Below are 14,750 nucleotides of genomic sequence, written 5' to 3'. Positions count from 1 at the left end.
AGGTTTTGAGGGAAGAGCCGGTGCTTTAAGCAAAGATGACGAAGCAGGAGAGAGATAGCTAGCGAGCGTCTCCTCCGCCTCCGCGAGCAGTATACTGGAGTGACAAACCAGTTTCCTCTGATGTAAAACTCTCGACATCCAGCTCCTCTGAACTGGATAATCTAACCTCAACATCGTCATGTGCCTCAACCCGGGCAGAAGTAACCTCCGCAGCACGTGCTTCCAGAGCCGGGTGAGAGGCACTGGATCCCGCCGGAGATAGCTGAGATAGGGCGGAGCCCGTCTCAACGTCGCCAGTGAGATCCATCTGCGAGCCCCAAGACAAGCGCCACCGCTCTGCCTCAACAGAAGCGAGACCCGAGCCCTGGGGAGTTTGCAGCATACCACTCTCCTCAAAGAGCGATCGCCGCGAGTGCAGAGTTCTCAATGGGAAACGCTTGCAATGCTCACAATCGACCCCCTCGAGAGCCGACTGGGCATGCTGAAATCCCAAACAAGCAACACACAGCTTATGTGTATCCCCACCCGTGATGTATCATGTACAGGGGGAAACACACTTCCTATATTGCTGCTCGCTAGTCACTTTTTGTTTGCTCATAATGTTTTTTATATATATATAATTTATTCACGCAGCGGTAGTCCCTGAAGGGGAACTCTTTTATCCAATTATATACACTTCCATCTATTTCAATATGATCTAATTTTATCAAAAAACCCTCTTTCCATAACATATCATAAGCTTTCTCTACGTCAAAAACAAAACAAAACAAAAAACACAAAAAACTGCTGCTATAGTTTCTTTATTTATCAAAAGCTTTCATAATATCTGATTCCAAATTAATAATTGAATCCATTGTTCCCTTTCCATGTCTAAAACCATTTTGATATTTGAAAATTTGTTTTCTCCATATGATATATTAAACGCTCTGTGATCATTTTTTCCATTACTTTACCTAAATGTGATGTTAATGCTATCGGTCTGTAGTTTAAAGGAATACTTGGATCTTTACCTGTTTTTTTTATTTGAATTATTACCGCTTCTTTCCATCTCTTAATCTCTTAGGTAAAATCCCTTCTTCCCATACCCTGTTATAAAACTCTAAAATGATTTTAAGAGATTCATCACCTAACTTTTTTAATCATTACATAACTAATTCCGTCCTGTCCTGGAGTTGAAGCTTTAGTATTTTTTAATGCCCTCTCTTCTGGGGTCCAGTCACACTCAGGACTTTCGTGGTCAAAAGTGACCGGACCCCTGAAATAAAAATTTTTTTCAGTAAAATCAATTAAATTTATTTTTGTTCAATAATATTTTTTCTTTTTTTCTTTGGTGTTTTGAGATAATTTTATGATAGTAATTAATATCTACCCTATGCAATAATTATGCTCCATTTTTCCCATTGAATATAATAGAAAATTTATATATATATAAATTTTCTATTATATTCAATGGGAAAAAAAATATTATATATATATATATATTTTATTATTATTATTATTTTTTTTAATTAATGCTGTATTTCAGGTTAAAGTAGAGACGAGGCCTATATATATATATATATATATATATATATATATATATATATATATATTTTTTTTTTTTTTTTGGTGCCATCTGGTGGAAGCTGTGAGCATAATTATCATGCAATATCATATTGTAATCACTAGATGGATTTACAGCTCTCTGTAGAAAGGCTTGTGAATTCTAGTTGTTTTTGCACATATATGCCTATTTTATTTCAGGTTGTGGATTTTAATATATAATAAGAGATTCTCAAAGACTATTTTTGTCAAGTTTTTTGTTTGTTTGGTTGGTTTAAATGGTAATTTGAAGTGGCAGTTTTACTTTATAATTCAGTCAAACCTGATCATTGCATTAGAAATAGAACAAACGGAAAGCATTTTGTTACCCATTGTTTTAATTCTAACTTAATAAAAATGCAATTCTTTCTGTCATAATTTTTTTATTAACCCTTTATAATAAACATTTTCATTAAAATTATTGCTTGTACAATTCAATGAACAGTAACTCATTCAAAATTGGCAACAGCAATTATGAACAAAAAACTAAAATAACAGCAAAAGTATAATAATTATCAAACAGTAAATGGAAAATAGAGAAATAAAAAAGTGTTTTAAATATAATAATAACTATATTTACATATTATGTGCATATTATTTACATATTCAATGAACATTAACTCTTATTCAAAAGGCAACTGCAATTATGAACAAAAAACTAAAATAACAGCAAAAGTATAATAATTTTCAAACAGTAAATGGCAAATAGAGAAATAAAAAGAGTGTTTTAAATATCATCCTAACTATATTTACATATTATTTACAAACTAAATGTATTTGTAACTAACTGTAACTGTATTTTATTTCACATATTATCACATTTCTCTGTTACAGTTTCACCAGTCTCATATTTCCCTGTGTGTGTGTGTGTGCGTGTGTGTGTGTGTGTGTGTGTGTGTGTGTGTCTATTTTGCAACCTTGATGGCTTACAGTCTCATGCTTTCATTGCTGTGCGCTTTATTTCTTACATTGATGAATAATTGCTTTTATTTCACACATTTCCCAAAATTAGCTTTTGCAATGACACACGTTCATTTGTGTGTGCGTGTGTTTTTGTGTGTATAAGTGTGTGTGTGTGAGAGTGTATTTGTCTGTTTTGCACTCTTGATGTTTTAGAGATTCACCCCTTCACTGTTGTGTGATTTTTTTTTTCTGCATCGTGGCTGATTTGTAGATTGTACACACAAAAAACTCATATTTTTGCCAATTTCCCATGGTGGTCACTTTTGACCCGAAGGTCCTGAGTGTTACTATTTTTTTTAAGACCACTTAGACTTTTCAAATCCTTACGATACGGGTGGTGCTGGCGCAGTGGATAAGACACATGCCTTTGGTGTGAGAGACCCAGGTTCGAATCCACTGTGAGACACCAATGTGTCCCTGAGCAAGACACTTAGCCCCTAGTTGCTCGAGAGGCGTGCGACCTCCGAAATATAGCAATTGTAAGTCGCTTTGGATAAAAGCGTCAGCTAAATGTAAAAGTCACCAGGTTTCGTACCATTCCGATGAAGCTACGATTTAAAAAAAAAAATGTTTTAAAAAAATTCCAGTCAGAAGTGACCGAAGTACCCTAGAGGGTTAATTCTGAAATTGAAAAAGGCACATCCAGTAAACTATTTGGAACTCTCTCTTTTTTTTTTATAGATATATGGATGCTCTTTTAACAACTTCTCTCTCATTTCCTAACATTCTTCCTTCAAATTAGCCAAACTATTTATTTTGGAGAATTCTTTTCTAAACATTTCTGCTTTCTCCTCATCCCGTATTGCTATTTCTTCCCCAATACTTAATGCAAGAAATTCATATTCTCTTCGAAAGACACTCATCTTTTTAATCATACTCCACACTTCCCCATTTGGAGTATTTTTTCCAATTTCTGCACAATATGATCTCCAATACTCTTTCTACACTTCCCTTATTCTTCTTCTAGTTTCCGCTTGAGATTTTTTTATATATTATCATGTTTTCCCAATTGTGAGTTTTCCTTAGAATTTTAAATGCTTTCCTTTTCCTTTTAACTGCTATAGTTCACTTCACATTCCACCATGGAATTATTTTCCCCACCCTCTTTCCTTTGCTTTTCGGAATGCATTCACTAGCAGCACACTGTATCACTGATATTAAATCTGTATAAATTCTTTCAATTATTATTATTTCATTCATCTTGATCATTTCAATCCTTCCTTACATATTCTTTCAAAATTTTCCCAATCTGCTTTCTCATACTTCCACTTTCCTGTATTTCCTTTCTTTATCTTCCTTATCTCATTATATACAATTGAACTTAATATAGGAAAATGATCACTACCCACCGTACAATTGTTTAATACCTCCCAATTTATGATTCCACCTAATGAATTAGAAACAATTTTTAGATCTATTGCTGATTCCCTCCCTGAATTTACATCCATATATGTTTTTGTTCCATCGTTTATGCAAACCAAGTTTTCCTTTTCCATCAACTCTTCAATGACCATACCATTTGTATCTGTTAATAAAGCACCCCATAAAGTACTATGAACATTAAAATCCCTGCACCATATTACTCTATCTCCACTTAATCCTTCCATTGCTACCAAACTTTCTTGTGTTAATCTTTTGCACGAATTGTAAAATTTTATTAGAACACAATTCTTTTTTCCAAACAATATTTATACAACTATACTCCATCACTTCCCCTTTCTCCAAAACTCTATAAGGCATCCCCTCTTTTAAAAAGTTGACACATCCTCCTCCTTTTCCTTCTTTCCGGTCTCTTCTCACACTTATGTATCCTTTTAAAACAAATTCTAATCTAAGATTCAACCATGATTCTTGAATACATATTACATCCGGCTTAACTTTCATTTGGCTTAGGCTATATATCCTTTAAATTCTTCAAAATTGGCACAAATGCTTCTGGCATTCCATTGTAAAATAGTGAACATAAAAATACTAGCCAACCCCTAACTCCTGACTTGACTGAGATCTGTATTAAGGTTTTTCATTATTCACATTTCAATCCCTTTATATCTAGAAATCTCTCTGCCGCCTTTACTATTATTTGTAACTTTTCTGTTCTCCTTTCTGTTTGTGCTGTACAATTGATTACCTCCGCCATGAAGAGCACAACATTTATCTTACTTACTATCATTGCATCTTCTGGTACTCTACCTTCATCAATTCTTCCTGTACCTTCACTTCTTTTTCCATACTCCATTCTTTCGGTCCCACTTTGCCTATTTCTATCATTTACTTCTTTCACAGCTTCAACATAAGTTCGATAATTTTTTTACTTTTCCTGTTGCACTTCCATTGCCCTTTTCCTCACCTCATAACCTCCATATGCCACATTGTGACTACCTCCACAGTTGCAACACTTCAATCCTACTCCTTCTCCACACTCTCCAAATTCGTGCTCCCCTCCACAACGTGCACACCTCATCTAAGACTTACATACTAATGCAGTATGACCATACTGCTGGCAATTATAACACCTCAAAGGAGGAGCTATATACTTCCTAATTGGATAACTGATATAACCCATCTTAATCCGATATGGCACTTCTTCTGCTTCCAATTTTAGACGTACTGACAAGCTATCATTCTATCTCCTTTTCTGTTCATTTGTAAGCGGACTGCATCTATGACCTTTGCCTCCTCTATATTCTTTTTTAATTCCTCCATATTAACTCCTAACGAAATTCCATTTACTACTCCATACACCCACCTTTTCTGTCCTATGATCTTGCAATTCATTACTATCTGTTTTCCAGCTGTCTTTATTTTTAAGGCTTTATTTTTCTGCTCTTCATTCATGCATGCTATCATTAAAGCTCAGTATTGTAGCACTTTTGCGAATGCTATCTTGCCTACCAGCTTTTTCAATTCATACGTCAATGCCAATGTATTAACTCCTAAAACTCCTACCTCTCCTTCAATATTATCCCAAATTCACTTTTACGATACAATACAATACAATATTTATTTATAAAGCACATTTACAAACAGCAAAGGCCGACCAAAGTGCTGTACACAGGAGAGGATATAATACAATGCAGTACAGGACAATAGAAATAAGCAACTAAAAATCAGGGAGAATTGAAAGCAAGAGAGAATAAAAAGGTCTTTAAAGAGGATTTAAATGTGTAAACTGAGGGAGCCAGTCTGATATAGAGGGGCAGACTGTTCCAGAGTTTTGGGCCTGCAGTCGCAAATGCACGATCGCCTCGTTTTTTGAGTCTGGATCTAGGGACAGTAAGAAGGCAGTGGTCGCTGGATCTTAGGGTACGAGACGGAGTGTACAGGTCGGTCAGGTACTGAGGGGCCAGATTGTTAAGAGCTTTATACACAAAAAGTCAAATTTTAAAATTCAATTCTAAATTTGATAGGTAGACAGTGAAGTTTAAATAAGATGGGGGTGATCGATTCATACTTGCGTGTCCCAGTGAGGAGTCTAGCTGCTGCATTTTGCACTAACTGTAAGCGAGAGAGAGAAGACTGGGATTGACCAATATAGCATTACAGTATAAAACAAAATGAGGCATATATATAAAAACATAACAAGTGCAAAAGATAGTAACAGGGCAGACTGCGGACGGCATGCCAACAACATCGGCGCCATCTTGGATCTCTCGTCAAATCTATAAGAGTCTATAAGAAAAAAAGCTTTTGATCAAATATCAAGAAACTTTTGATATTATTTTGTTCATTCCCATCTTTCTCACTAGCTATCAAACTACTTTCCGATCTTTCCTCCTTACCTTTTTTCCTTTTCTTTTCTGTTCTAACCTGTGTCCATCCTACCTCCATATCATCCTCCTCTTTACCTGTACGTTCCATTCTTAGAGTCTCTCATTTCGATTCTCTTGAGATGCAGTATTCGTATTCTTTGAATTTTTTGAATTGGCCGCCATGTACCGCTGTGTGTACCATCCGTGACACCCAATCAATCAATCAACAAAGGAAGGAAACAATATAACGAACAACTCAACCACAAAAAGGTCAAGTCAAGTCACATTTATTTATATAGCGCTTTTTACAATACAGATTTTTTCAAAGCAGCTTTACAGAGATGACAGGAAAAATAATGCAACAAAATTTGTTAGTGTCACAGTCCAGCTTAAGTAAGTTCAGTGATGTTTCATTTTTGTTGTAAAAAAGTTATTAATTTAGTTCATTTATATATATATAGCCGGCCGCACTGGAGAAAAACGTCATCGTCCAGCTCAGTTCAGTTCTCATATAATGGTGTCAATGCAGGCAAATTAATATTATTGTTGAAAATTAAATTAAATGTTAAATTTAATGTCCCCAACTAAGCAAGCCAAAAGCCAATGGCAACAAAGGTGGAAAAAAAGGCGAAAAAGGCGACAGTGGCAAGAAACGAAAACTCCATCAGGTGGCATAATGGAGAAAAAAAACCTTGGGAGAAACCAGGCTCAGTCTGGGGGCCAGTTCTCATCTGGTCAACAAACGAACAGTGTATGATTATGATTCAAGCAGCATTATAGGTCAGTAGTCAGTTTGAATTTGTAACAATCAGAATATTATCCAGAGTCATCACGCCAGTATGGAGATGGGTTTGTTGACGGTCAGTGCCGATGGCTGTTGTGTCGAGGAGGCCTTCACAGAGAAGAATCTAGTTGACACAACCTCTGCTGACACTTCAGGGATGCGTCGTGGTCGTGTCTAGGTGCAGATCCTCCATCTGATCTGGATACGGCCAGAATCCAGCTGACTAAATCATGCGTTGTGGTCGTTTCTAGATACAGGTCCACCATTTGATCTGGATACGTGGATCCAGCTGATTACAGTAAACCTAAGATATAAACCTAATAAGCAGAAAGACTAATATTAGAGTAGATGCCATTCTTCTTATGATGTAACAAGTGCATCAGGTGTTATAGGAAGTGTTCCCGGTTCCGGCTGACCAATTTATGCAGCATAATAATAATTTAACTAATTTGAATAATAGGAATATATAATTTTCTATGTGTATGCCAGCTTAAAGATATGTGTCTTTAGTCTAGATTCAAACTGACAGAGTGTGTCTGCTTCCCGTACAATGTTAGGGAAACTGTTCCAGAGTTTAGGTGCTAAACAGGACAATAATCTACCGCCAGCAGTCGATTTTGATATTGATATTATTAACTGGCCAGAGTTTTGAGATTGAAATAGATGTGAAGGACTATAATGCGTTAAGAGCTCGCTCAAGGACTAGGGAGTTAAACCATTAAGTGCTTTGTAAGTAATCAGCACCATTTAAAAATGTATACGATGTTTAATAGGGAGCCAATGCAGTGTTGACAGAACCGGGGCTAATAAGGTCATACTTCCTGGTTCTAGTAAGAACTCTAGCTGCTGCATTTTGGACCAGTTGTAGTTTGTTTATTATGCCTGCAGGACAACTACCCATAAGAGTATTACAATAATCTAGCCTTGAGGTCATGAACGCATGAACTAACTGTTCCGCATTTTTCATTTTTCATTTTCATTTTACCAACAAAAGTAAACATTCTACCCTCCTTCTCTCTACTTTCAGAGGCGGAAGTCTCTAAACTCCTCCTTTCCAGTCGCCCTACTACCTGTCCGCTTGATCCAATCCCCACTAATCTACTTCAAGCCATTTCTTCCTCAGTTGTACCCACATTCACGCACATCATAAACACCTCTCTTCACACTGGTACTTTTCCCACAGCTTTTAAGCAGGCTCGAGTAACCCCACTGCTTAAGAAACCCAATCTAAATCCAGCACATCTAACAAGTTACAGACCGGTATCTCTTCTTCCATTTGTCGCGAAAACACTTGAACGAGTTGTTTTCAACCAGATCTCCTCCTTTCTTACACAGAACAACCTCTTAGACAACAATCAGTCTGGTTTCAAGAGCGGACACTCAACTGAGACTGTCCTGCTCTCAGTAATTGAAGCTCTGAGACTGGCAAGAGCAGCTTCCAAATCCTCAGTCCTTATCCTGCTGGATCTGTCTGCTACTTTTGACACAGTTAACCACCAGATCCTCCTGTCAATCCTAAAGATGAAGGGCATCTCGGGAACTGCACTCCAATGGTTCGAGTCTTACCTCTCAGGTAGGTCCTTTAGGGTGTCATGGAGGGGTGCGGCATCTAAGACCCAACATCTAGCTACTGGGGTGCCTCAGGGCTCAGTGCTTGGACCACTCCTCTTCTCCATCTACGTGACATCACTAGGATCTGTGATTTAGAAACATGTTTTTTCCTATCATTGCTACGCTGATGACACACAACTCTACCTCTCATTCCAGCCTGACGATCCAACGGTAGCTGCTCGTATCTCAGCCTGCCTAACAGACATTTCTGGCTGGATGAAGGACCACCACCTTCAACTAAACCTTCCGAAGACAGAGCTACTTGTGGTCCCGGCCAACCCAACACTTCATCACAACTTCTCCATTCAGCTAGGCTCGTCATCCATAACTCCATCAAGGTCAGCTACGAACCTTGGGGTTTTTGAGCTGATGAATTGTTGAATTGATGATCAGTTGAAATTCACAGACCACATTGCTAGAACTGCCCGGTCCTGCAGATTTGCCTTGCACAACATTAGGAGGATCAGGCCCTTCCTTTCAGAGCATGCTACACAACTCCTTGTCCAAGCACTTGTTTTATCCAGACTGGACTATTGTAATGCTCTCCTTGCTGGTCTTCGAGCTTGCTCTGTCAAACCTCTACAATTGATCCAGAATGCTGCAGCCAGAGTAGTCTTTAATGAGCCAAAGAGAGCACACGTCACTCCTCTCCTCACTAAATTGCACTGGTTGCCAGTTGCCGCTCGCATTAAATTCAAGGCACTGACGTTTGCCTACAGAACAACCACTGGCACTGCTCCCTCTTACATAAACTCATTACTTCAGACTTACGTCCCATCCAGAAACTTGCGCTTTGCTAGCGAATGTCGTCTTGTGGTACCATCTCAAAGAGGCACAAAATCTCTTTCTCGGACCTTTACCATGACTGTTCCCTGTTGGTGGAATGATCTGCCTAACTCAACCAGAGCTTCTGAGTCAGTAGCCACTTTCAGGAAATTGCTGAAGACGTATCTTATTCGGCAGCACTTGATTCAGTAGTACTAACACTTTTTCTTATCTTCAATTCTATAAAAAAAAACAAAAAAAAAACACTAAAGTTAAACTGAGAGGGGTTATAGCACTTGCATATTGTTGTCCTACTGTTAGTTTAACTGCTTCTATTGTTCTCATTTGTAAGTCGCTTTGGATAAAAGCGTCTTCTAAATGAATAAATGTAAAATGTAAATGTATTGAAAGCATATGTCGTAATTTAGATATATTTTTAAGATGGAAGAATGTGCTTTTAAAGATGCTAGAAACGTGGCTTTCAAATGAAAGATTGGTATCAAAGAGAACACCCAGGTTCCTAACCAACGACGAAGACTTGAGAGAGCAGCCATCAATTGTAAAAGAGTATTCTAGGTTAGTACATGCTGAGGTTTTTGGACATCATTAGAAACTCTGTTTTTTCAGAAATAAGTAATAGGAAATTAGTAGTCATCCAAATTTTTATATAAAGCTATGCATTCCCTTAATTTCTTGAATTTGGAAGTATGATTGACAATAACAGTGAAAACGAATCCCATGCTTCCTAATGATATCTCCTAAGGGTAAAATGTACAGAGTGAACAGTAACGGTCCGAGTACTGAGCCTTGTGGTATATACTGAACTTGTGATCAATAAGACATCTCTTCATTTACTGCTACAAACTGATAACGGTCAGATAAGTATGATTTAAACCATGCTAATGCAATTCCACTAATGCCATCATCATTTTTGAGTCTATTTAAAAGAATGTTGTGGTCAATGGTATCAAATGCAGCACTAAGATCGTGTAACAATAATAGAGAGATACAACCACAATCGGATGATAAGAGCAAATCATTTGTAACTCTAATGAGTGCAGTCTCAGTCCTACGGTCTAAATCCTGACCGGAAATCCTCACAGATTCCATTTCTTTCTAAAAAGGAACATAGTTGTCAGGATACTGCCTTTTCTAGTATCTTTGACAAAAGTGTAGATTTAAGATCGGCCTGTAAATGACTAATTCTCTAAGATCAAGTTGTGTTTTTTTAATAAGAGGTTTAATAATAGCCAGCTTAAATGTTTTCGGTACATATCCTAGTGACAAAGATTAATTAATGATATTATGATATACTATGACCTCTGGAAGCATTTCTTTCAGTAGATTAGTCGGTATAGGGTCTAACATACATGTTGTTGATTTAGATGATTTAACAAGTTTCCTATTGCAACGAATTAATGGAATTTTTCCTCAGGGACACTACAATGCATTGCCTGATGCGATACTGTCGTAGACGGTTGCATAGTTATAATTTTCTCTCTAATACTATCAATCTTGTAAGTAAAGAATTTCATAAAGGCATTACTGCTATGCTCTTTGGAAACTTCAGAAGTAGAAGCTTTATTTCTTGTTAATTTAGCCACTGTATCAAATAAATACCTAGGGTTGTGTGTGTTTTCTTCTAAGAGAGTCGAAAAATAAGCAGATCTAGCAGTTTTTAAGGCCTTTCTGTACGCAATCGTGCTCTCTCTCCACGAAATTAGAAAAAATCGTTCTGTTGCAGAATCTCAACGACATTAACATTGATTCCATGTGACAATGTTAGATCAAAAGTATAATTATGACAATGAGTGGGTCCTGACATGTGTTGTCTAACTCCAAAAGAGTTTAGAATGTCTCTAAATGCCAATCCCAATGCGTTTTTTACGTTATCTGCATCTTTATTAAAATCACCAACAATTAGGACTTTATCTGCAGCCAGTACTGACACCGATAAAAAATCAGCAAATTCTTTGATAAAGTCTGTATGGTGCCCTGGTTGCCTGTACAACAGAGCTAGTCCAAATGTCAAGTGCGATTTATTATTTACACTAGATAGTGTTTCATTAAGCACCAACACTTCACAATAATTATATTTGAAAATAGACTTCTCAGTAATTCTAAAGATATTACTATAGATTACAACAACACCACCCCCTTTTCCTTTCAGACGTGGCTTGTTTTTATAACAGTAATCTTGGAGGGTGGACTCATTTAAAGTAATGTAATTTGCTGGTTTTAGCCATGTTTCTGTCAAACACAACACGTCTAGGTTGTAATCTGTAATCATATAATTAACAATAAGTGCTTTTGAAGTAAGGGATCGAACATTCAGCAACCCAAGTTTTATCATTTGTTCATCTGTATTATATCTATTTTTTATTTGTTGAACATCATTTAAATGTTTACCCTTAAATGGGTTTGGGAGTTTTTTGTATTTCCTAATTCGGGGAACAGACACAGTGTCTATATGATTATATCTAGGTGAAAGTGTCTCTATGTGATGGGATTTATCTGACCTCAGTGACGTGAGACAGCTATCAGACGGTTGGTTTAGCCAGTCTGTCTGGTTCCTGACCTGAGCCCCAGATCGTCATGTTTGAGCTCTAAGACTATGTGCCATATTACTAGAGAGAAGAGCAGCACCATCCCAGAAGGGATGAATACCATCTCTTTTCAACAGGTCAGGTCTGCCTCAAAAACTTTTCCAATTGACTATGAACCCTATATTATTTTGCGGACACCACTTAGACAGGTGTGTAACTCAAATAAGTAACCAAGGCAACTCACAAGGAAATCAGACAGGCAGGCAAGCATGCAAAAACCCAAACACAGACAAACCAAACATAACCCTGACAGAGGGAGAGGGCTTTGGTGCAGGATGCAGATCATGAATTAGTCAATAGATCATTGATTATTACAGTATCAACAGAGGGTGATTTTATACATTCGTTTGAGGGTCCTTATATTAAAATGTGACTTTGTGATGTTTTTTTTTATCCATGGTTTAATTTTTAACAAAACAACAATTTGTGATTAAACATGACACACTGCATTCGCGCTGAAATCCCAATAGGGGCCGCAAATCGCCGGTTGAAGTCGGCCTTACACAAATATCTATTTCAATGGACATGACAAACACATACATACACACATGTAGGCTGTAGACATTACCATTTATATTTATTGTGTACATGTCCAGATGTATTTGCAGAATTTTATGCTATTGTACTAAACTGTATCTATGTGTGTTTGTCTGTCTGTGATGGTTTCAGACCCTCTCAGGTGAGTCACCCCACACATCGCAGCAGACAGTCTCTATACAGTCCCAGTCCTGGAGGAACAGAGATGGATCTTCTGGTCATGAGAGAGAGACCCAGAAAGGGGATCCGTAACAGTGGCTATGATGTGAGTGTTTTTCGTGAAAAGCATTATAATGCATTAGCAAAATCAAATGGAAAGGGTTAAAATACATCTGGCAGAGCATGGAGATAAATGCATCTGCCAAATGCATAAATGTATACTGGACAGTATAAGGCCTTTCTTGGTTGTGGGTGGGTTGTGATACGCTTGTTAATTTAGGGTTAGATACTACTACTAGTCTTTTTGTTGTTAGCCCACATGTGATTGATTGACTGACTGGTTTATTTATTTATTACAAAATTAATAAAGTAAAATAGCTCTGGTCTTTATTTCTTTTAAATGGAAGAAGAATCATAAGTTGATCTGAATCATGATGCATGTTCGTCAATGATTTGGAATGGAGAATGGAATTAATGTTGACACATTCTTATTTCTTTACTGTAAAAAAAAATTGTATAAAGCATTTAAGCATGAAGCTTACATGTGACATTATCAAGACAGAGTCAGCGGCACACACAAAGTCATGTCCCAGATCTTAATTAACTGTAGTATGCTGACTGGGTGCACCTCTCAGCAATTGTAAACATTTTATTTGAAATCAAGCTTACCTATTTTGAGGATGAAAATTGGCCTTGGAGCATTTAGTAGTAAAACAAAAAATCACATAGTCTTTGTCTCTGTCCATAATATGAGTTATACTGTTGTGGATTCACCTGTGTCCCTGTACTTAATGTAGATTCTGACTCTGTGTAAAAATAGCTTTCTATTGATTACAGTAGCCGCTGCAAGGGAACTTGGATCAATATAATTCAAAGGTGATTGAATTACATTAAATAAAATCCGAATTAATATGTAAATGATTCAGAATTCATATTTAACACTTTATCAACTATTCGTCCACCGATGAGTTGTGATTAGAGTACTTTATCAATTCTGGAATATTATCCCATGGCCTACAGCAGTGGTCTTCACTATTTTTTTCATGAGAGCCGCACTGATAGGACAAAGTCAGTAGGAGAGCCATTTTTACAGGAAAGTATAAAAAGTTACATCCAGTCATAAATACCATGTCTGTTTATTAATATGTCACCCCTGAACATTCAATATGCAATGCAATAAATAATTTTTTTTAATGATTTACCAGTCAAATTTGTAACTGAGACAAGATGATTTCCCTTAATGACAAAAAAAGCAGGATTTCCAGAATAGATTCATCCCAGAATGACATTAAGTAATTTTTTTCTACATTAGCCCCTCATGTATCTAATCATCCAAGAGCACATGCGGCGTTAAGAGCTGGAAATACCGCCATAACTGGCAACTCCGCAGGGACTGGATATGTTTACATGCACAACTTTTGTTTCAATCGGTCTGAATTCATTGTGATTGATTAATCTGAATGTATTGTAGTTTACATGAATGCTTAACATCGTGATATGATGCATGATCGGGGTGATGTGCATGTTTATAAGTCAAAAGATTCAAATTTGGAATAGGTTTTTTGACATTCGCACACTGTACAAATATACAAAGTCTCCCGCTGTTGTCCCATTTTCCTACATTGGTTCTTTATTTGTTTTAAACAGCAGACTTAATATCAAATTCTTGTCATAATTTGGAGACTATGATGAACCGTTATCCCGTGCTGTTTGTATTGATCACATAGTAAAAATGCCCAAAATCAGTCGTCTGTGGATGAGAATCTGAAACAAGGACTGGTGAGCCGTTGTCCTGCTTCACTTCACAGATACTGAGTGAAAGGGGAATTATAGAACGACGTGACACTCGTTTATACGACACTTTATTCATCAGAAGAACAGCGCGTTAAGCGCGACGGATGGATTCCTTCAGTTTTGGTTTTCAATCGATCAAGTGAACATGTTCTCTCGATAAACCACCCCTTTCAATCCGATCAAAATTATTTGAAAATAGAG

At 37.0% G+C, this 14,750-nt stretch overlaps 1 protein-coding gene across 1 annotated transcript in view; it reads left to right on the top strand.

The window, feature by feature from the left end:
* Nucleotides 1-14,750, top strand: part of kiaa1549lb (KIAA1549-like b) — a 338,844-nt gene that overhangs the window by 265,174 nt on the left and 58,920 nt on the right. Inside the window, exon 17 of the mRNA XM_077248220.1 lies at nucleotides 12,729-12,861. Coding sequence (XP_077104335.1) covers nucleotides 12,729-12,861 — 133 coding nt within the window. The remainder of the gene's footprint in view (nucleotides 1-12,728; nucleotides 12,862-14,750) is intronic.

This window comes from Siphateles boraxobius, unplaced genomic scaffold (assembly GCF_051911475.1).
Source record: "Siphateles boraxobius isolate OS27281-9 unplaced genomic scaffold, OSU_SipBor_1 30, whole genome shotgun sequence".
Taxonomy (NCBI): Eukaryota; Metazoa; Chordata; class Actinopteri; order Cypriniformes; family Leuciscidae; genus Siphateles; species Siphateles boraxobius.
Note: the sequence above shows the minus strand (reverse complement) of the source record. Positions and strands in the feature narration are given on the sequence as shown.